This window comes from Chaetodon auriga, chromosome 1 (assembly GCF_051107435.1).
Source record: "Chaetodon auriga isolate fChaAug3 chromosome 1, fChaAug3.hap1, whole genome shotgun sequence".
Lineage (NCBI taxonomy): Eukaryota > Metazoa > Chordata > Actinopteri > Chaetodontiformes > Chaetodontidae > Chaetodon > Chaetodon auriga.
The window spans coordinates 20,637,398-20,657,811 of record NC_135074.1 but is presented as its reverse complement, the minus strand read 5'-3'; the positions used below and the strand labels follow the sequence as shown (position 1 = coordinate 20,657,811).

General features: G+C 43.3%; 1 protein-coding gene across 3 annotated transcripts in view; it reads left to right on the top strand.

Moving 5' to 3' along the window:
• Nucleotides 1-19,487, top strand: part of dagla (diacylglycerol lipase, alpha) — a 35,534-nt gene extending 16,047 nt beyond the window's left edge. Inside the window, exons 3-21 of one of the 3 annotated variants that reach the window (XM_076729123.1) lie at nucleotides 54-265; nucleotides 443-544; nucleotides 640-778; nucleotides 916-1,003; nucleotides 1,801-1,935; nucleotides 2,039-2,116; nucleotides 2,634-2,758; nucleotides 3,460-3,610; nucleotides 5,202-5,285; nucleotides 6,372-6,449; nucleotides 6,730-6,810; nucleotides 7,036-7,178; nucleotides 9,493-9,561; nucleotides 9,654-9,726; nucleotides 10,067-10,275; nucleotides 10,870-10,996; nucleotides 14,947-15,113; nucleotides 15,379-15,396; nucleotides 15,879-19,487. In XM_076729123.1, coding sequence (XP_076585238.1) covers nucleotides 54-265; nucleotides 443-544; nucleotides 640-778; nucleotides 916-1,003; nucleotides 1,801-1,935; nucleotides 2,039-2,116; nucleotides 2,634-2,758; nucleotides 3,460-3,610; nucleotides 5,202-5,285; nucleotides 6,372-6,449; nucleotides 6,730-6,810; nucleotides 7,036-7,178; nucleotides 9,493-9,561; nucleotides 9,654-9,726; nucleotides 10,067-10,275; nucleotides 10,870-10,996; nucleotides 14,947-15,113; nucleotides 15,379-15,396; nucleotides 15,879-16,983 — 3,184 coding nt within the window. In that variant the 3' untranslated portion in view covers nucleotides 16,984-19,487. Of the gene's footprint in view, nucleotides 1-53; nucleotides 266-442; nucleotides 545-639; nucleotides 779-915; nucleotides 1,004-1,800; nucleotides 1,936-2,038; nucleotides 2,117-2,633; nucleotides 2,759-3,459; nucleotides 3,611-5,201; nucleotides 5,286-6,371; nucleotides 6,450-6,729; nucleotides 6,811-7,035; nucleotides 7,179-9,492; nucleotides 9,562-9,653; nucleotides 9,727-10,066; nucleotides 10,276-10,869; nucleotides 10,997-14,946; nucleotides 15,135-15,378; nucleotides 15,397-15,878 lie in introns of all 3 variants that reach the window. The other 2 variants (XM_076729115.1, XM_076729131.1) reach the window with 2 other exon arrangements.
• Nucleotides 19,488-20,414: the final 927 nt, after the last annotated feature.

Below are 20,414 nucleotides of genomic sequence, written 5' to 3'. Positions count from 1 at the left end.
GCATATATATTTCATTTTTTATTCATCAGCCCGTCTCTGCCTTTCTTCCTCAGGTTGGTGGTTCTGTCCGTGGTTCTGTTCGGCCTCCGGTATGGCTCAGACCAGTCCTGCTCTGTAACGCTGGTGGACCATGGCCGAGGGTACCTGGGCATCCTGGTCAGCTGCCTTATCTGTGAGAGCGCCATCATGTGGTTGAGCATGAGGGGCAGCATTCTGTACACACAGCCCAGGGAAGCTGTGCAGTATGTGCTCTATATACGGCTAGGTAAGACACGCAGGCACAATCGCTTTTCTTTGAACAGGATTACCTCCTGATGCTTGTGAGAATTGGAGGAGGTGGTTGTCAGGATTACTTGTGAATTCCAAGTTAAGATTTGAACAGCATTTGTATTGATTGGCTGGATATTGATCACTATTCTCCCCACTCCCTCTCGCTCTCCAGCCATTCTGCTGGTCGAGCTCGTGTACGCTGTGGTGGGAATTGCCTGGCTTGTCCAGTATTACCAGCCATGCTCTGATGTCACTGCCAAAAACCTGGCTTTGGGTGAGTGAAGGAGGATATAAAGGAGAATGGGACATTTTAAGTTAAAAGGGGTTTGCTATGCTTGACTGTGAATACTGTTTGACTATTCTCTGCAGGAATTGTTGCGTGCAACTGGCTAGTGATATTCAGCGTCTGCATTACCCTCATGTGCACCTTTGATCCTACGGGTCGGACATTTGTCAAACTGAAAGCAACCCGTCGGCGTCAGCGCAATCTCACTACGTACACGCTCAGGTATTAGCAGGCCCTTGGATTCTCTTTCTCTCTCTCTCTTGACACAAAGCTCAGCCAGAGCACAGCGTCCAGGCATGCACATATTACCAGTTTACCCTCCAAATTCACAGTATTCTTTGCGCTTTTCTCTCCATTAGACACAGGCTAGAGGAAGGCCAAGCCAGCAGCTGGAGCAGGAGACTAAAATTCTTCATGTGCTGCACAAGAGCCCAGGACACACAATCAGTGAGTCACAGTTACTCGTTTCCTCTGTGCGCTGAAAGTAAAATAGAAAGGAATGAAACCAGAAATATGTCAGGCATAACATCCAGTGAGCCAGTCATTAAAATAAGCCCTGACAGGATGAATCAAGACTGTGACACAAAGGAGCTCATTGCTTCGCTGCTTAGTGGCAACATAAAGAATTTCAAATAAAATATGAATGCAAAATGATTTCATTTCAGGCAAAGTCCATTTACAAGCTGTCTGCAAAAGAGTAAAGCACAACTGCAGTCATTCCATCATTCACTAGACTAGACTGCAGATCTGGATTTTGCCATCAGCTTTTGGCCAGCAGTCCAATGTATTTTCCTCTCTGACTAAGTGAAGACTAATACTTGATATGCTGTCCTCAGTGAGTTGGTACAAATCCACTGGATATGACCAGCGCAGGTTAGGGTGCTTCACAAAGTTCAAAATATCCAGGCATTGCCTCACATGACAAACAGAAATTGTTGTTAAACAAGAACGATTTAGTTGAGAAGCCTTGAGCTGAGAAGGTGCGTTGCCTCACCTTCGGGCTAAAGCTATGCTTCCTAATTTATGAGGCCAGAAAACTGCAACCAGGGTTGGGAGAAATGTGTTTTTATATTTGCTGTGGACTTTTGGTCACTGAATCAGAGCGCAACAAGCAGAGGGTCAGACAGTATGAAGGCTGCATGACGACGATTTGTGCTGTGTGGTCAACCCCCCGCGGTTCGACCCTCTTTTCGTTACTTTGTGCTTTGCCAACGTGTTCTGATCCCCGCTGCTCTCCTGTGCAGGATGCGTATTCAGAAGTGGCCAGCCTTTTTGCAGAGTTCTTCAGAGACCTGGACATTGTGCCTAGTGATATTATTGCTGGCCTGGTGCTTCTCCGCCAGAGACAGAGGTCTAAGAGATCTTCTATCCTGGATCAGGTATGACTGCCTGCAAAGAATATGTTGATGCCTGTCTTTTTGTGCTTGTGTAGGCATGTGCTGTTAAGAAAATAACATCTGTATTCTGTATTCTCTTCCTAAGGCCAACAATGACATTTTAGCCTTTTTATCTGGGATGCCTGTCACTCGTAATACTAGATACCTGGACCTTAAGAACTCGGTGAGTGTCTGTCTGTGCGGACTCTTGTGAAGGTTGAAAGGTTTACACAAAAATAAAATATGCATTTAAACCCATTCTTACAGATTTTCGTGAGTTTCATTTACCCTTGAAAGGATTTTATTTGCCTAAAGTTTCATAAATGATAGCAAACGATACACAGTGAGAGAGCTCACTTGTAGCTAACAAAGGTTATTCAAGGACATCATCATTTTTCTCCAGAAATGCTCACAAATGACAATAGTTTAATAAGTAAGTAGATGTAAACACAATTGACAATACTAAGGGCCCCCAGGGCTCCTTGGCTATTGCCTCCACACAAAGCAGTTTTGTGAATATTTCACACCATGAAAACAAACAGTGGTAATGAACCAGAGCCACCAGTTGATTTGATGAGAACTGATGATGTATTCATCGAAACAGATGCGTGTAGACTTGAGTATTTCTGAATATGTTGCTGCTCTCATCCCTCACTTGTTCTGATGAGTGTGTCCATCTGTCTGCCTTTCTCCACCCCCAGGCTGAGATGAACATGTACAAAGATGTGTGTTATTACATGCTCTTTGCCCTGGCTGCATATGGTTGGCCCATGTACCTAATGAGGAAGCCTGCCTGTGGGCTGTGCCGCCTCGCCAGCTCCTGCCCGTAAGCACTCAAAACACACACCCGCACAGTTTTGATCTGTTCGGCTTCTGTGTCTCTTGAGCCTCTTCAGTGCGGATCAGATTTCACATGCGTCAACACTTGCCAAGTGGTAATCCACAGAGACAATACCACTCCAGTCAGGCTCACTCACCAACACTAGCAGTGTTGAGTTAATCACACACTCTTATCCAGATTGCCTGCATTGGGATGCTAGATTACATCTCTGTAATCTTACCTGTTTACTGTATTTCTCTTGTGTTTGTCCCACCCACCTTTTTACATTAAAAAAAGCTATTTATCTGATTTTGGTTACACTTTATATTAAGGCACAATTATTCACCTTTAACTAGTTGCTTATTAGCATGCATGTTAGCAGCACATTGGCTCTTTATTAGTCAATATAAAGCACTTATTCATGCATTATTCTGAAGGTTGGGATTATTAAGGTTTAGGTCAGTAAGATTAGAATTCATGTGCAGCAACCTCCCTGCTATCAATAAGCAGTAATTAGTAGGTTATTAGTAGGGAAAACTCTCAGTTAATGGCCTTGTAGCTGTAGAATATGGTCATGCATATAGTATAACGACAAATAGCCAATAGTCACAAATATGCATGCTAATAAGCAACTAGTTACTGGTGAATGAAGTGTCCCGGATTCTTTGTGTGATCTGTTTTGTCTTCCTCTTCCTCGCTCCTTCCAGCTGTACATCAGTGTCTGGCTCTCGGTTGTCTCAGTCCGTGACAGTGGAGGAGGACAATTGCTGCGGCTGTAATGTTCTGGCCATACGTAGACACTTCCTGGACAGGGACCTCAAGCAGGTTCACATTGTCTACACTTCCTGCCACGATGCTGTGAGTAATCTGACGAGCAGTCTGAGGTGTTTGGGCCTCACTTCCTGAATGACACAAAGAATGGGTTGTGTGGAGGAGTGTCAGGAACAGCATCAAGAAAATGTTTTGATTTGCCTTTCCTTTTGCTTTAATAAGGGACCAGTGTGTGAGATTCAGGGGGTCATTGACAGAAAGAGGATATAATGTTAACCATTATGTTTTCGTTACCATAGAATGAGCTCTTTATATCTACAGAGGGAGCGCTTCTGCTCACAGAGTCCGCCATGTTGCACTGCCATATTTCTCCCCAGAACGGACGAACCAAACACTGGCTCAAAAGAGCACCTTCTGCGTTTTTTTCATGAGTTTCGCACCCGCTGTGGGTTCTCCTAAACATTTGGGTAAGGCGAGGGATCCTCAGTTGAACGCAGTCTGCAACGTCACCACTTGATGCCACTAATACTGCACACTGGTCCTTCGATGTGTATTATTTTTTGCAAAATACAATGTTAAATGTTGAAATACAAAGCAGAGCATAATCTTGTCAAACAACCATCACTTAACACAGGCAGCAGTGCAGCGCTGCAAACTCCTTAACTAGAAGCTGGTCTGATCATGTGGTGGTTTTATTTGGTAGTTTTGGCCATCATTTGTGTCTGTTTTGATAACACTTCATTCACCAGTTTAGTTGCTGAGATATGGAAAGCCGAGTTGCTGTGTCCACATCCTCGGCAGTAAGTCAAGTGTGTTCTCAGTAGGTGTTGGACAAGACCGTTTGTGATCAGATGGACAGAATCTTAAAGTGCATCTGATGAGGGTCCACGTCTGCTCTCAACATACATTGTGGCCTCGTTGGCTTTTGGTGCATTGTCAACAGTCATGAGAGTGTTAAACTGATTCATTTCCTCATTTCACTTCTCAAACCACGTTCCAGTTGAGATGATTTGGACGGAGATCGATTGTTCAAGCACTTTTTGATGTCACTTCCTGATCAGTGGGTACAGTAGGTGATGTTGGAGACTTGTTTTAGACCTGTGTGATTTGTATATCATTGCCTGGGTGCTCCCTTGTCCACTTCTCTTTTTTTTTTTGTAAAGCTGTATCTACCCAGCAAAAAATTGGTTAGACGGTGACGTTGTATCCCTGGACAGAAATGGCACCAGTCAGGCGCCAAAAACTCCAGCGTGGTTGTGATGGGGACGGCCAGGCAGTGATGTTGTTCCACGTCCATGAATAGTCCAGTCAGACCCTCTCTTACATACTAGGAAATATTGATCATATTGTTGCATTGGATATTCAAAAAACTCATTTCTATTTTTATGTAGAGTTTCCACAGTATTCGCACTTGAGCTGCATGATGTTGATGATTTGTAAAGCAGAGAACTTCTCAGTGAGGTTAGCGCTGTGTTTCCATCTATAAATTTTCCTCATGGAGTGACTTATATGACCGTGTACTGGGCCAAGTGTGGAAAGTTCTGAGGACAAATACTTTAGAAGCGCTCAGTTTGCTGGAGCTGGCAGTGGATCTACGATGCACAAGTATTTCCCTGCTCCTCACTGTTGCTCTCACTTTCTCACCACCGTTCACAGTCCCTCTGCTTCTTCCGTACAGGTTTATGAGACTCCATTTTTTGTGGCAGTGGATCATGCAAAGAAGAAGGTTGTCATCAGTATTAGAGGAACGCTATCGCCAAAGGTGAATTTCAGCTTTCTCGTCTTGCGTTTACAGCAGTACTCCTTCAGCAGTGCCTCACAACACCAACACCTCCAGAGCAGGTGAAGTTCTCATAGTTTAATGCCCAGTTCTCAAACTCCTACACCCTTCGCTCATAGAGCAGAAACATGACTGTCCACTTTTAGAAGTAAGTGTCCTGTCCATTGTTTTTTTTACATAAGCATTTGAGAAAATGTTTTAAGACCTGAATTGAACCAGCAGCTGAGAGATTGATGACCTTCATGTATCCGTACATGTGGTGTGGGACATTACAAAGGTTTAAGTTTTTATGAAGGTGGACATCCGAAGTGTTGAGCCCTTATTGCTCTCAGCATAAACGTCAAACTTCTTACATGCATAATCAATATAGAATACACCTTTTTTGAAAGCTCTGCCCCAGTTAGCTACCGCTGTAAGTTATGTTGAGCTGAGATGAACCTTGCTCGGAGAGAAAAGCATCGTGGTGCGCCTCGCCTTTGAGGTGTGATCCAGTATGATCACTGCCTTTTAAAGGTTGTGTGGCATTTCACCCATAATATTTCACTGATATGCATATTAGAGTATTACTGTCATGATTTGTTAAATATGAAGTGAGATAAACAGAGCCTATACATGTCTCTGTCATAGCTTTAGCCTCTCCAGGTGCAGTTAATACAATATAAGAATCAAATTTGCAACTGAGATTCTGACTTGTGTTTTTAATGCCTGTGCCTGATCTGTACACATTTTATTATATTTTCTTTTCACTTTCTGCCTTAATTGTCCCCCTTTTTCACTTCATGCACTTGTGTACCACTACAGTATACTGTCTAGACATATACATAGTATTTATTTGCACTACCTCCATTACACTTCTACTTTCTTATGTCTTTACCTCTTATTTCCATTGATTTTCTTTTGACACATATTGTTTTGAGCATTGTTTGAGGGACCCTGAGAACTAAAAATTGAATTGCCAGTTTCTGCTTCACTGTGATTCTTGTGCATATGACAATGAAGAACATGAACGTCTCAGTGTTAGACTGTCTTTTGTAGATTTCTTTTTTAAATTTGTCTTGTGTGCGTCAGGATGCCTTGACTGATCTGACGGGGGATTCGGAACGCTTGCCTGTAGAGGAGCAGCACGGGACCTGGCTTGGCCACAAGGTCAGGGCTTACACATTTGGACCTACTCGCTTACAATGCACACAGTATGCTCCACTGTACGGTTTCCTCTGAGATTTTCCCTCTTAAGTCGTTCTGTTCTCCATAATTCGGTTTCAACCAGTAACATTGTCCACAACACCAAAGGTCATTTCAGTTATGAATAGTAGAATAATTGCTACAGATAGTTTAATAAGAGATGAATGACTCAGACTTCCTGTCCATATTTCTTCCTCTGTCACCATCCTCCTCTCCACCATCTTCTCTTTCTTTCCACTCTCAGGGGATGGTTTACTCAGCAGAGTACATTAAGAAGAAACTGGAGCAGGAAATGATCTTGTCACAAGCCTTTGGAAGAGACTTGGTACACGACTCAATTTACTGTATAAAGAATTTGAGCTCAATAATGAACATGTTCTGTTATTTGCTCTGTACATTTGTGTTAACACCGCTGCAACATCACACTAATCCTATTGTACACAAAGAATTGTATAACTAGAGGTAGAGGAAATTTGTTGAAGTGATTATCCTCACTGTGGTGACAAAGGTGTGCTGTGGTGAGCGTAATGTGTCTGGCTGTCTCCCACAGAACAAGGGCACCATGCACTACGGGCTGGTGATAGTCGGACACTCTCTTGGTGCAGGCACTGCTGCTATCCTCTCCTTCCTGCTGAGACCTCAGTACCCCACACTCCACTGCTACTCTTACTCTCCACCTGGTGGCCTTCTCAGGTGAGTCAATCTGTGTCTGTGTGTGTGTGTGTGTGTGTGTGTGTGTGTGTGTGTGTGTGTGTGTGCACAAAAGACTACACAAGAGAACCTCATTGATTCTGTTTGACTACATTGTACAGGAAGTTATTTGAAGCCTGTTCTCTACTTTCACTCACAAATCCCATGCTTATGTTAAGAAATCCCGCACATGTTTAGCGCAAGTTTGGCAGTTTCATTCCAGAGTGATGTCACAGGTTAAATCCTGGTCAGCAGTGTTTACTTAAGAACTGGATCTGTAGCTGTTGTTCAGTACACATCACTGCTGAAGCTCAGAATTATTGCAGACTTATATAAATATTTTTGGTTCAATCAGAAATGGTCCCTGCTGTGTTTACTCTGGAGATTAAACATGACAGTGTGAACAATCTGGTGCAGCTTTTTGTTTTCTTGCGCCATGTTTGCATTTTTTTTTGACAGTATAGAGGCAGACAGGAGTTGTGGGGTAGGTAGCTGTAAGCCACCATCAGAGTAACAGCAATCCGACATAAAACAACCAGACAAGTCTGAGAGGGGACTGTCTTGAAGTGTCACACAGAATTGGTTACGAAAGCATATCATCATATGTTTCTGAAAAATCAGGGAGTTGTAAAGTGTTTCAGTCATGAACCCACAAACTGCACTTCTATTTGCCTTTTTTCTCTCTTCTCTCTAGTATGTTTTATTTTTGGTCCTGTGGCTCAGAGTTCATTAGCATTTTGTCTGTCTGTGCTTGAGCTCTATCCAACACCCTTCCATACAGCTGGCTGCAGTGGTTAACTGTGTTTGCTATGCAAATCATGCTGGAAGAGTGTCTGTGCCAAGAGATTACTAAATGCTGCAGTGCACCTTTTGATGTTTCACTGAAGTCAAGACAATGTGATGTGTCAGACTTAGATCAGAAGATATTAGACAGGTGACAAAATAAAAGAGAGAAAAAAGAATAAATGCGGAAAAACAGTAAATTCTGATTTTCTGGAGCAAAGTTATTACAGTTAACTACAACAGAAGGAGGTGTGAAAAATCATTTTAGTTAACTTCAATTGAAAGGAAAACTAACTGAAACAACACTGAGTGCTTAAAAACCACCTAAAATACAGATTTATAGGAAATGTCTTTATTCTCGTCAAATGGGTCGACTCTGCCAGCACAGTCAGCGTGAGGAGGCATTGGTGCCTGTGTTTATTGAGACTGGGATGTCAGCGTGACTGTGAGTCAGTTGCCTTCACCAGGTGTTGTGTTTCTTCTGAAGCACCTGTCCTGGACTTAAATCTTGCCCCTGACAAATATCCTCCATATTGTAATTAAAGAAAGATGAAAACTAACCCTGAAGCTACACAACACTACAGTCCGGATTATCCCAAAAGTCTCATATCGGAGGATTGTGGCTCATGACTAAAATCCTTTTATCTGAATGTTTCTACAATTCCTGGATGACAGGAAGAACTTAACTGAATAATACTCGCCCGCTTGTGGGTACATGCTGGCATAGTATGCTGTGATGTTAAGCCATGCTGTGGATGGACTCTGCATGATGGGTCCTGCACATCTTGTTTAGGCCTCATGCTGAGCGTGCTGTAGTGGTGGTACAGCTGCAGCCTCGCTTCATAAGACCAGTCAACCTTTTTCCCGGTCAGACAGTTGGAAGCCATAAAAGCAGAAGAGAAATGCTTTTTTGTGCTAAAATCTGTTATTGTGCAACACAGTAACACTGTGCGGTCTGCCTTTGTGCTGCAGCTCCCATATTTCATCAATCAAGAGCCATTGCCCACATAGCAAAAGCTTTGATTATGTTTGTTTTTGTGTTCAAGTGCATTCAGTATTCACTCTTCTTGGCCGCCCCATTCAAAGAGGAGCAACACTTAGACCTGTTCACCAGGCACCCTTGATCGTGTCCTGTTCAAAGTCTCTGAGATCACACTTGATGCCCTTTTTGGTGATCTGTTCACATGCAAATCAGATGTAGAAATGGAGGTGCTGCTTGTTGCACCCACCCATGTTGTGACCCACAAGGAAATAGGAAGTGAGGGTCCACTGCTTCTGCAGGGGCAGGTTTCTTGTTTTCCTGTCACTGTTTCATAATTGTTTTTACTTTAAGAAATGTTTTTATCATTTCCAGTATTGTGTCATCCCTTGTTGTTTAGATATCACCTGTAGAAGAATGTACAGGCTTTCATTGTTTGAACTGTGACTTAGAAATGTTTGCAGAGAGCTGAGCTTCCTCTCATTTCACACCCTTAACTCTCCACCTGTGCTGCTGACATTATCATTTAACTGTTTGTTTCTTTTCTTTGCCCAGTGAGGATGCCATGGAGTACTCCAAAGAGTTTGTCACATCTGTGGTTTTAGGAAAAGACCTGGTGCCAAGGTATCGCCTCTGCTATATCCAGCACACTGTGGTTTACTTGACTTTACCGCAGTAGTACCACAACATAAATATCTGCTGCTGGTCTCTCGTAGGCTCGGCTTGTCACAACTGGAGGGTTTCCGACGCCACCTTCTGGAAGTCTTACAGAAAAGTAACAAGCCAAAGGTGACTTAATCTCTTTGACAGTCAGATAGACTTGTACATGCATTGAACTGTACTGATATAAGGTCTTGCCAAGGGCATCTTGCAGTAATTTGGGGGAATGCTTTATGGGCCAAAAACATCACATTTCCGTTTTCAGCCATTAGAATCTACTACATAAACCCAGTAGCATCACTCTCTTTTGCAGTGGCTGATTAGAGTAAACTAGCGTCTCTGCTGTCGCTAAAGCATCATTTAGTTTAACGCCTGCCTGCTGCAGAAAGAAAAACAGGCATTGTATGTAAGATAAGTTTACATTCATATGGTATGTTGTATAGCTAAAATGCGTTTTGCTTTGCGACAGTGGAGGATCATTGCGGGAGGCACAAAATGCATCCCGAAATCAGAGCTTCCACTAGAGGATGACGATCCTCAGTCTCAGCCAGCAGCGCCCCCCAGCAGTCGCCTGTGGCTCCACCCCAGTGACCTCAGCATTGCCCTGTCAGCCTCCACCCCCCTCTACCCTCCTGGCAGGATCATCCACGTGGTGCACAACCATCCTCCAGAGACATGGTGAGAAAAGTGATTTTGAAAGCTGTGAGGAGGTTAAATCCTAGAAAGTTGTTCTTTACTGTTTCTGTTAGTTTGCTGGAGACTCTTTGCACAAAACATATATTTTCACCATGCAGCTCCAGCCCGCAAATGAACAAGTGGTTGTATAACTGATGCGTGGACACAGTTCCATCAAGCAAATCTTTGTTTGTTTCACACCTGTGACATAAAAGAACTGGCAGCTCAGTGGGAAAAGGTATACGCTGCATACTCGGGACAGTGTGGGTTGACTCCCTCCCCTGTTCTTCTGCCTGCTGTGCTGTCTAGAAACATATTTTATTTTGTAGTCTTCTCGTCTCATGTAGACAGCGTGAGGATATGATTAAAGGCACATCTTTATCAATAATGTTTAGAGATATTGAAATTCTAATGCTGATATCTGTCAGACACTGATATCAAACATACACGTCCTGCATCAGCTGGGCTGTAAGGATTTGAAATATTTAATAGTGAAAATAATTACTGTGAATGTGGTGTATTGTAAATGAAGGATACTGCTAAATCAGCCTGTCTTACACCTTTACTGACAGACTTTCTCTCTCTCCCTCTCTGTAGCTGTGGCCAGGAGGAGCCAACATACTCTGCTCTGTGGGGGGACAACAAGGCCTTTGATGAGGTCATCATATCACCCGCCATGCTTAATGAGCACATGCCCCACATGGTGATGGAGGGCCTAAACAAGGTCTGTTTTATCTGAGTGCATGCAGATGGATCTGGTGTCGGGGGAGGGGGGCATTTGAAATGGTGGTAGATGAGCTTTTAAATCTTGTTCCCGATTTCAACACTGGATAATTGAATTGATGGATGGTGAGAGTGTGCAAATCGCCTCTAATGATAAAAATTCAGTTACGTTGAGTAAGGGGGTATACCACTTTTCAAAAAAAAATTTAGATGCAGACCAGCAACTGAATTGGTGTGAAAACCTGACAGTGTGCCAACATTCGGTGTTATACAGCCACACACACACACACACACACACACACACACACACACAGTAGACTCCAGATTTAACACTGATCCACGTTTTACATTTGGTATAAGTTGGGTTTTCAGTGGTATGCCCCTTAAATGCTCAGTTGAACATTATTTTTGAAAGATTTTGAAGTTTGAGCTCTGCATTAGGTCAGTTTATGCATGTGACCCATCATTATCCTACAACTGACCAAACGCCTCTTGTTTTCCTCAACATTTGCTGCAGTTTCAAAGCATGGGAAATGTGCACTCCTGGTGGGTTTCATGGTGTCCTCTGGTCTTTATGCGCGTATGAATCACAAACATTGAACATCTCTTCGGATAACAGGGTATTAATGTGAATGTTTGCATGTGGTGGATCCACTTTGGGGATTGCGCTTGTCTTGGGGATGAAGAGTTAAAGTTGGAAGTTTGTTCCTGTCTGCGTACAGTGTGTCTCTACTTGTTTTTGCATTTGTTTGCAGACCCTGTGTCAGTATGTCTCTGGATGGATGTTTAGGCTCTGTGTGAAGAGTGTGTTTCTGTGTGTGTGTGTGTGCTGTTGTGTGCTGTGCCTAGTCTGTAGTATGATACTTCTGGTGTTTCTGCAGGTGCTGGAACCATTTTGTCCCCTGTCTGAGCAGGAAAACTCGGAACCAGAGGAAGTGGAAGTCAATCAGCCTACTAGCAGTGCCACTGTGTTCACAACCTCACAAACAGAATTAAACTCTAGCCCTCTTCCTTCCGATTCGTCGTCTCCCACACACAAAGACCTGCCTTGCGCCGCCTCCCTCGCAGACGCCTCTGTCCCTTTGACTGTCATTGCTGCTCCCTCTCTTTCAGATGCTGAGTCTTTTCCTCCTCCTCCGTCAGACTGTACTTCTGCCTCACAGCCGTGCTCGGTGTCTGTCCCCTCACTTTCTAACAGCCCCTCCGACCCTCACCCAGGGGCGCTTTCAGCTGACGATGATTCATGCATTCCACCACAAACCCCGTCAGACCCACCCAACTCTCACCCTTGTGTCGATGTGATTGCTGCTTCTCTTCCTGAAAGCCTCTCTGAAGAGTCTGACTGCACTCCCATTGAAAATCCTCCAGTTAAGATAGTGACATCACACAGCTCTGCGCAAAACGGTCCTTCTGATTCTCGTGTATAGGAAATGAAACTCAGTATTAGCCTTCATTAGCCTCTGTGCACAACATATACATATACATCAGACTAGATAGTTGTCATTATTGCTGTTAATACTGTGACAAAATGGCCAGAATAATATGACGTGATGTGATGACCAGATGTTAAACTCAGGATTTGTTGTCCTTCTGAGTTCTTCAGACTGACATTTAAAAAGCCATCATAGAGGAGGTGGAGAGCGTCTGCCACTCCCTCCACTAGAAGAAGCCACGAAATGACCAGGGTGCAAAGCAGCTCGACCGGTATAGCACTTGAGGAAGAACTGGAAAAAACATCCTCTCTTGCCTTTAAGACTTCCTGCTCGCTTTCTTTCCACTGCCCAGCAAGTCCGGGCACGTGCACTGGATGCCGTCTAAAGGCGTTCAGGAAGAGTAGGAAACAGGACAATTAAAGGAATGTGAAGAACTGACAAAGCAAGTCGAGGCACTTGTGTGTACACGACGACGAGGTGATGTGGATTTTTCAGTGGCTCATCACAGGTTAATGGTGTATATAACAGTGCAGAGTAAAAGTAGCCTTCATGATGAGTTCAAAGCCATCTGCGCTCCTCCTCCTCTTAACGAGATTCATCATCCAGCCTTCCTCAAATCAGCCCTTCATCCGTCTCCATTCCTCTCACACCTCGGGCACATTCGGTCAAGTGCTGTGGCATGAACTTGCTAACCCTGTTCCTCGAGCTAACAAGTTTTCTTTGTATTCCCAAAGTTTCCATGGCAACCTAATTTCTTCCACATTAACTGCTCTTTCTTCCTCCTTGGCTGGGTTTTTCAGTAGCTGCAGCTCTCCTCTCTGGATATCCCCCCCCCCCCCTCTTTTTGCCGTCTTTGAAAGCGTATATTCATCTTTTCCTCAATCATAATCCCTTCAAGGAATTGTCAATTACTCATCAGCAGCAGACGGAGCAGCGAGCGGGAACAAATGTGTAAATATGGAGTACGCTGCTCAGCTCCAAAGCTCTGCTGTCAAATTGCTGAAATCACTGAGTCTGACAAACTTCTTATTACTGATTTGATACAGTGGAGGGCTTTGATTAACAAGACTCTTGGTATTCTCATATCCTCCATCGTGCATTTCATAATGTGCTTCTATGGCTGTAGGGATTGCAGTGCATTATTGCATAATGCGAAGCTCCAAGTATAAATTTCTCTCTTTGAGTGCAGAGTCTGCAGGCTCACGCTCTGTTTTTTAGTTTAGTTTTTTTTTTTTTTTTTTTTTTTTTTGCTTTTGTGGCCATCGTGCCTGCAAATTGCAGGTGATATGTTTGATATTGTTAATGCCAAATAACTCGCTGTAGTTCATCACTTGCAGCAGCCTTGTCGTCCTGTGTCGCTGGTCACACTCACCCATGTAACATCATCCTTTTGTCATTTGTGATCCACAACCATCTGCGTAACCCGAAACATGATAGACATGTTTGTTTTTTATTTATGTCTGTTTTCAACGTACTGAACGTGTGTCCCTAAGCTTTTCAGTCTGTGTTTACATTAATTTCCATTTTAATTTTGCCAGTAGATGTTCATTTGTCATATGAATTGTATGTTTTATCTGTGTGTTTTCATGTCCTCTGACTGTTCCAGTTGTTTTTATATCACAATGTGCTTCCACCAAGTGTTTTAACTCATTAAAGTTAACCAAGTGTATGTAATTGTGTGTTGATGTGATTTGCCGTCGGTGTTTGTTCTCCTCACATTTAACATTAACACAACACAGTTGAAGTTTTTGCGGTTCAGGGTTTTCTCGAGTGTTTTTGAAGTCGCACATGCAGTTGGCTTCTGGTTTACTATTCCTTATCATACTGTAGGTCTTGCTTAGTTCTTGCTCAGCCATTATGGCTCCATTGTGGGTGTTTAATGTCAGTTGGAGTAGGTGTAAGCTCACCTTTAGGTTGCACTTCACATTTATCTGAATGACACTGTGCTTTAATAATAGCTGTGATCATATCTGCAGCTGAATATAGATGTAGTGGATTCTTGGATAAGGTCATTGAAAAGCGTTATAATCTTACTGAGGGTGATGCACATACATAACTAGACATTTGTGATCTTGTTTTCATTCTTGTACATGATAAATGACGTCTATGGATGAAAACTCTGTGTGTGTGTGTGTGTGTGTGTGTTGATGATGCATTCCCAAACTATTAACAGTGATTTATACATTGATATTTTGATTGATCTAAACTTTGTTTTTTTTCCACCTCACCTCCTGATATAGAAGAGAAATAGGCATATTTTCTAAATTAAGCTGTTTGTGCATCCAGGTTTTTGAGAACAGGGTAGAAAAATATGTCAGTGGGTTTATGTGTTTGGTCTGAAAAAAATAAAAAAAAGTGCCAAGTTTGGGTAGCAAAATAAGTTTTTTCCAGTTAAAACTGAGCTTGTGCATCTTTCTGTCTAGTTGTTCTTCTCTCCATCCTCCCTGCTCTCTTGCTCTCGTCGTACCTTTATCTGTCAAGTCACACATCCCTGTGTATACCTCTGTGCTTGTGGCAGGTGCTGGAGAACTACAACAAAGGAAAAACGGCTTTGCTGTCAGCAGCCAAGATCATGGTGAGCCCCACAGAAGTGGACTTGAACCCAGAGTCCATTTTCATGGATGCATCAACAACTTCTCAGCAGCCGACGCCTACAACCCACCACCGCAGGAACAGTAGTGTTCGGTTAGTACACCAGGCACCGCTGTGGGTGTGTTGGAGCCTACAAGAATATATCAAACTGTTTTTTTATCCTCTGTATATCCAGTTCCCCCTCTAACCTGATATAAAATGGAGCAAACCTCTTCCTAAACTGTAGGGATAATCATGGGGACATGTCTGTTTTTATATCTAGCCAGTACTAAACAATACTACTGCTACTAACTGCAACTTTATTGTTTTCTCAAAATCATTTCTGTCTGTTCTGTTTAAAAAAAAAAAAAAAATCAAGACAAAAACCATTATCACGGTAAGCAATGCATGCCAATACTAATTTTGCATAATGTGCTCCCTTCTTTCATGCACGCATGCACGCTGTCTGACCACAGAGCAGTTGCAACGTATGGTAGTATTCAGTTCCCACCTCGCCCTCTCTGGTTTAGCCCCTGTCCAAAGTCAGTGTGAACTCCTGGTAGTGACAGTTGGATTATGATGTTGCCTCTCCAGTATTAGATGCTTATACAAGAGCATATATGCCACTAGAGTTCACTCCTGACCTTCCAGTCTCTCCGTTTCTCTGTTCTTTCTTCCATCTAAGTTGTGTTTTGCTGGTGTTCACCTCGTCTGTAGAATCTAGATATGGTTTCAATACTAACAAATTCCTATTTTTCCCTTCTTTAACCCTCCGTAAGTTGTGTTGACCCATTTTTCACGTCTGTCTTGTGTCTTGGATTCCCTCTCCCCTCCTTTCCCCGTCACTACTCTCCAATCCCTTCTTCTCCTCTCCTCCAGTTCATGTGCCCAGTCTGAAATATCTCTGGATGGTTTCTCTGAGTGCCCTCCTCCCCCAGTGCCTGTAGTGCTGCGTGGAGCACGGGAGCGCCTGGCAGTGGAGCTGAGGGATCGCAAGGCACCACTGGCCGTCATGGAGAGTCTCTCAGACGCCGAGTCCCTCTATAGTCTGGATTCCCGACGCTCCTCGGCTGCGCTGAGGGGTTCCCCAATGCTGAGTAGCCTCCCGTTCCCTTTGGATGCCCCGATCCCAGAGGAGAACCCATCTCTCAGCTCTCGCACTGAACTACTGGCTGCTGACTGCCTCTGTCAGGCAACGCCAGAGCACCTGGGTGAGGTCGGGCCCTTCTTTACACCACTGGAATCCAGATCCACCCCGGACTACCCCATGCGGCTGTCTCCCGCCACGCCTCGCTACAGTGGACACCATTCTCCAACTCTGCTAAACCAGAGCGTCTTGGCTCAGCCTTTCAAGCCAGACCTTAACGCCAACACAAAAATGCTGTCTGATGGGGATCACCAACAGATTCCTGGTGTCTACAGTCCAGGGAGCACTCCTGACGCTCCCCTCAGCCCACAGATTGGTTCTAGACCAACGGATAGAGAAAAGGAAGACATGGAGCAGGAGACAGCAGAGAAACAGTTAAGTGCAGAGACCAGACCGGCAGCTTCTACTCCTCCACCCCAACTATCCAATGGGAACCCCAGCCAGGCAGTGCTGGAGTTCGCCCAGTACTTAGACTCTCTATTCAGATTGGACGGCAGCAGCTCACCGCCTCTGGAGCTGTCTGACGGGGAGTCCGAGTCAGGCCGGGGTTCCTTCGGGCAGGGCGAGTGTCTCGGAGATGGACAGCAGTTGGATGACAAGCAACTTCTGGCCAGAGCAACACTGGAGCCTAACCTAGTCCCCAAGCCCCCACGCACTTTTGCTGGATCCGCTGACCCCTCTTCGGGCATCTCTTTATCACCCTCCTTCCCTCTGTCGTCGTCCGAGGAGCTCAACGACCTTTCCCCCGGCGAGGGTGCCCTTCCAGCCATACCCTCCCTACGAACATCAACCCCTTGCCACTGTCCTGAGGAGAACACGCTATCATCTATGGTGTAGTGTGCTCGAGACTCCAGTGGTCCTTTGCTCTAAACTGAGAGGTGTCATCCAAATTTGAAAACATATCACAGTACGTGCATGCGACGGAATGCAGTCACTCATCAAGAGATTCAATGATAGAACTCAATGGACCAACTCACAAACTATTTCCATTCTTCAGGTGTCTCCTTTGAACGCTGTTTATAGCATTTTCACACTATTGCAATGACTAAGGAAAAAAAAAAAGATACCTCTCTCTGCATGCCAGGGGGCTGTACTGCTTTTGGGTGAATATAATATAACTGTAGCTTCACAATGCCATTCCAAAACAATGTCCTCTCACCCAGGTAAGGACGCGTCAGCATTGCATCAATTCCCTGACTTAACTAAATCAAAGGGAGAACAGTTAACTGAGCAGGGATTCAAAATCTAACACTGTAGAAGAGGTTAGCATAGGCACATCATCCGGGTTGATGTACTGTACAACTTCCTGCACCCTCAGCAGCTTTTCTTTTTTATTTTATTTCGTTCAAATCAGGAATGTGAAGATGGACGTGTTCGTCAGTCAATAGAGGTGAGAAGACATTATGAAATGTTCCTCAGGTCTACCAAGAATTGACTTTGAGAAAGAGAGTAAGTGTGTTACATTGGTGAGAATTCACGTGTCTTAAAAAAAAAAAAAACATGTAGTGATTGTGACAAAGTTATTACAGACGCCTATGGATGTTTTTGAGTCTTTTGGTTACTCTTTATAGTGCATGATTTCTTTTTCTTTATTTTTAAAGAGAATTTGTCAATAAGCCACTTCGATTGACATTTGGATACTCTTGCACACATAATATTGCTCAATTTACCCCCCCCCCCCTTTTGCCAAAAAATTTAATACACTGTATTGCCAAATGTATTTATGAGATGTAATTTTGTATATGTATATTGCTTTATTTAAAAACAAGCTAAGTTCATTATCTCCTTCCCCCCTCTGCCATTCTGTTGGGTCCCATATCGACTGTTACACAGCAACGCCACAGAAAAGACGCCATCCTGACCTTAAAACACTGCCATGGCTTTAAGTTTGAGAACAACCTCTGTACCTTGGGTTTGAACCAATAACAAACTTGCTTCATTACGACTCTACCTTTTCTCTTTGAAGAGCTCTTAGCAACGTGCCCAGGTCAGGGTCTGCATGCTTTATGCATTTCAGAGTAGCTTGGCTGTTATAGAACAACTCTTGTCATTGAGTCACAGTAAATAAGCTTGAAACATGACCAGAAATTATAGTATATGTAAAGTCAAAGCTTCTGAGAGGCCCAGGTCGTCAGACAGGACCAAACTGTGTATCCTCAAAGTGTCCCAGGATATCATTTCTCTTGTTCTCAAGGTGCTCTCAGCCATCACGGACGTGGAGGTGTTTGCTTCCCTTTAATGTGGTTCGTCTCAAACATCCTCGAGGTTGGACTGAACGAATAAGTGGGCTTGAACATTGCGTACGCCATTTCTCAACTCTGTATGTGGCACACAATCTTCCACATCACTCTGGATGTCAACAGGTGGCTCACAATTTGCATTATTTATTACCGTTAATGTTGTTATCACTTTTATTGCTATATTTGATGGTATTATTATCCTTATTGCTCTTGCAACAGATTGGTTTGATGTCAGTGGTTTTTATCTCAGTTGTTGGGACAGTGTGGAGAACTTTTTAGACTTTCCCAATCGTAAGGAGTTATATATTTAAGCTTTTTTTTTTTTCTTTTTTTTTTTCTGTCCGAGTGGAAAAGTATTTGACATTCTGCCATGGCATGGTGACAATATGCTCTTTTTACAAATGTTTCATAGTGGTGAGCCATGCTGCAGAGTGACAGCCTGCTCACGGTGACCTTTGGTGCAGCGCCACCGTCAAGCCTGGAGTCACCATAGTGATCTGCACGCTCTCGCGATTTGGAAAAAGATTTGCTGTGGTTACTCACAGCAGACCGTTCCAGCCAGTTTACAGTCTGACACTACTCAAATCATGCTGCCAGTCCCAGTAGTCTCTCACGAAATCCGTTAAGGTTGGGCCAGCAATTTCCTCCGTTCAGTAGCTTCGCTTGCAGCCAGTCATACACTGAACACTGCTGACAGAAGGCACTATAATACTTTCCACCATGATGTGTACAGCACCATCTTCTATGTGTAATTATTTATGCAGATGTCTAAAAAAAAAAAAAAAAAAGGATGAATTCCAATACAGTCATGTAGAAAACAACTATATATCAATAAGGAGATAATGACTATATTAAAAGATATCAGTATTGACATATAGAGAAAAAAAATATTTCATCCGAAATATATTTATTCAGACTATTGGCAGAGTAACAAATTGGTCTATATTGAAAGAGGAATAATTCAACTATGTCTTGTCCATGTTTACCTGGTTTGCTTCCCTTCCTCTCCTGCCCCGCAATGAGAATGTATTTAATCCCTTTCCCTCACTGCCCTGCCTGTAATGGAATAAACTGCAAACTATTAAAGTAACTATGAATTTCTGTCATATCTCTTTCAGCATGTACTACCCTACTGATTGACTGTTTTTCAAGATTTACTTGGCTGTCTGTGAAAGCTTATAGTATTAAACTAATGCCAAGTACCATAGATACACGTTTGTGCTTTAAGTTTGATGTAAAGAATGTGTCATCAGTTGCTGCTGAGTGCAAATGGACTTTGAGCAAAGATAGCATGAGGTGTTTGGAGCTATATTTAAGCCCAAGTGTAGGTGCACTGTATGATGAGTGTGCAGTAGGTTTGATAGAGATCAGAATCTACTGTTGAGCCTTATGGAGGTGACATAGGTGAAATGACACAGCGTGAATGGGAGATGTCTGTTTGATAACACCATTGAAGCACCTTGCACCTGTCTCACAAAGTAGAATTAGTGCATTAGCCTTTTAGCTGCTCTCCACACACACACACACAAAAAAAAAAAAACTTGTGCAGCATCAGCAAATACAAAACAAACAACTCAAAATCGCCTGTAGGCATTTTATCAATGTGTTTATTTGTTTATTCATAGATGACCAACAGTAAGCTGTTTGTGATATCTGTGATCATTCCTCAGCTTCAGACAGTGCCGATCTGGCAGATCTGATAGATCTGCACCTACTTGAATTACAACAACATGACTTGCAGTAGAAACCTGTAAAACCTGTTGTATTTAATACTATAGTAGTTTTACTGCATGTGCTTCTTATTTTGTCTGGAGTCCAAGGAGAGATTCATGCTGTCATGGGATGGAATGATTTATACTTGACAACCACCGTATATATATACATCCAGTATCTACACTGGCTGTACCAGCACATACTTTCTAATTAAATGTCAGAGAGAAGGAGTTATTCTTGAATTTAGATTAAATATATGTTCGTGGCACAACTCATCGGTCCAAAAATCTCATAATCAGTAGCTAGTTTGACAAA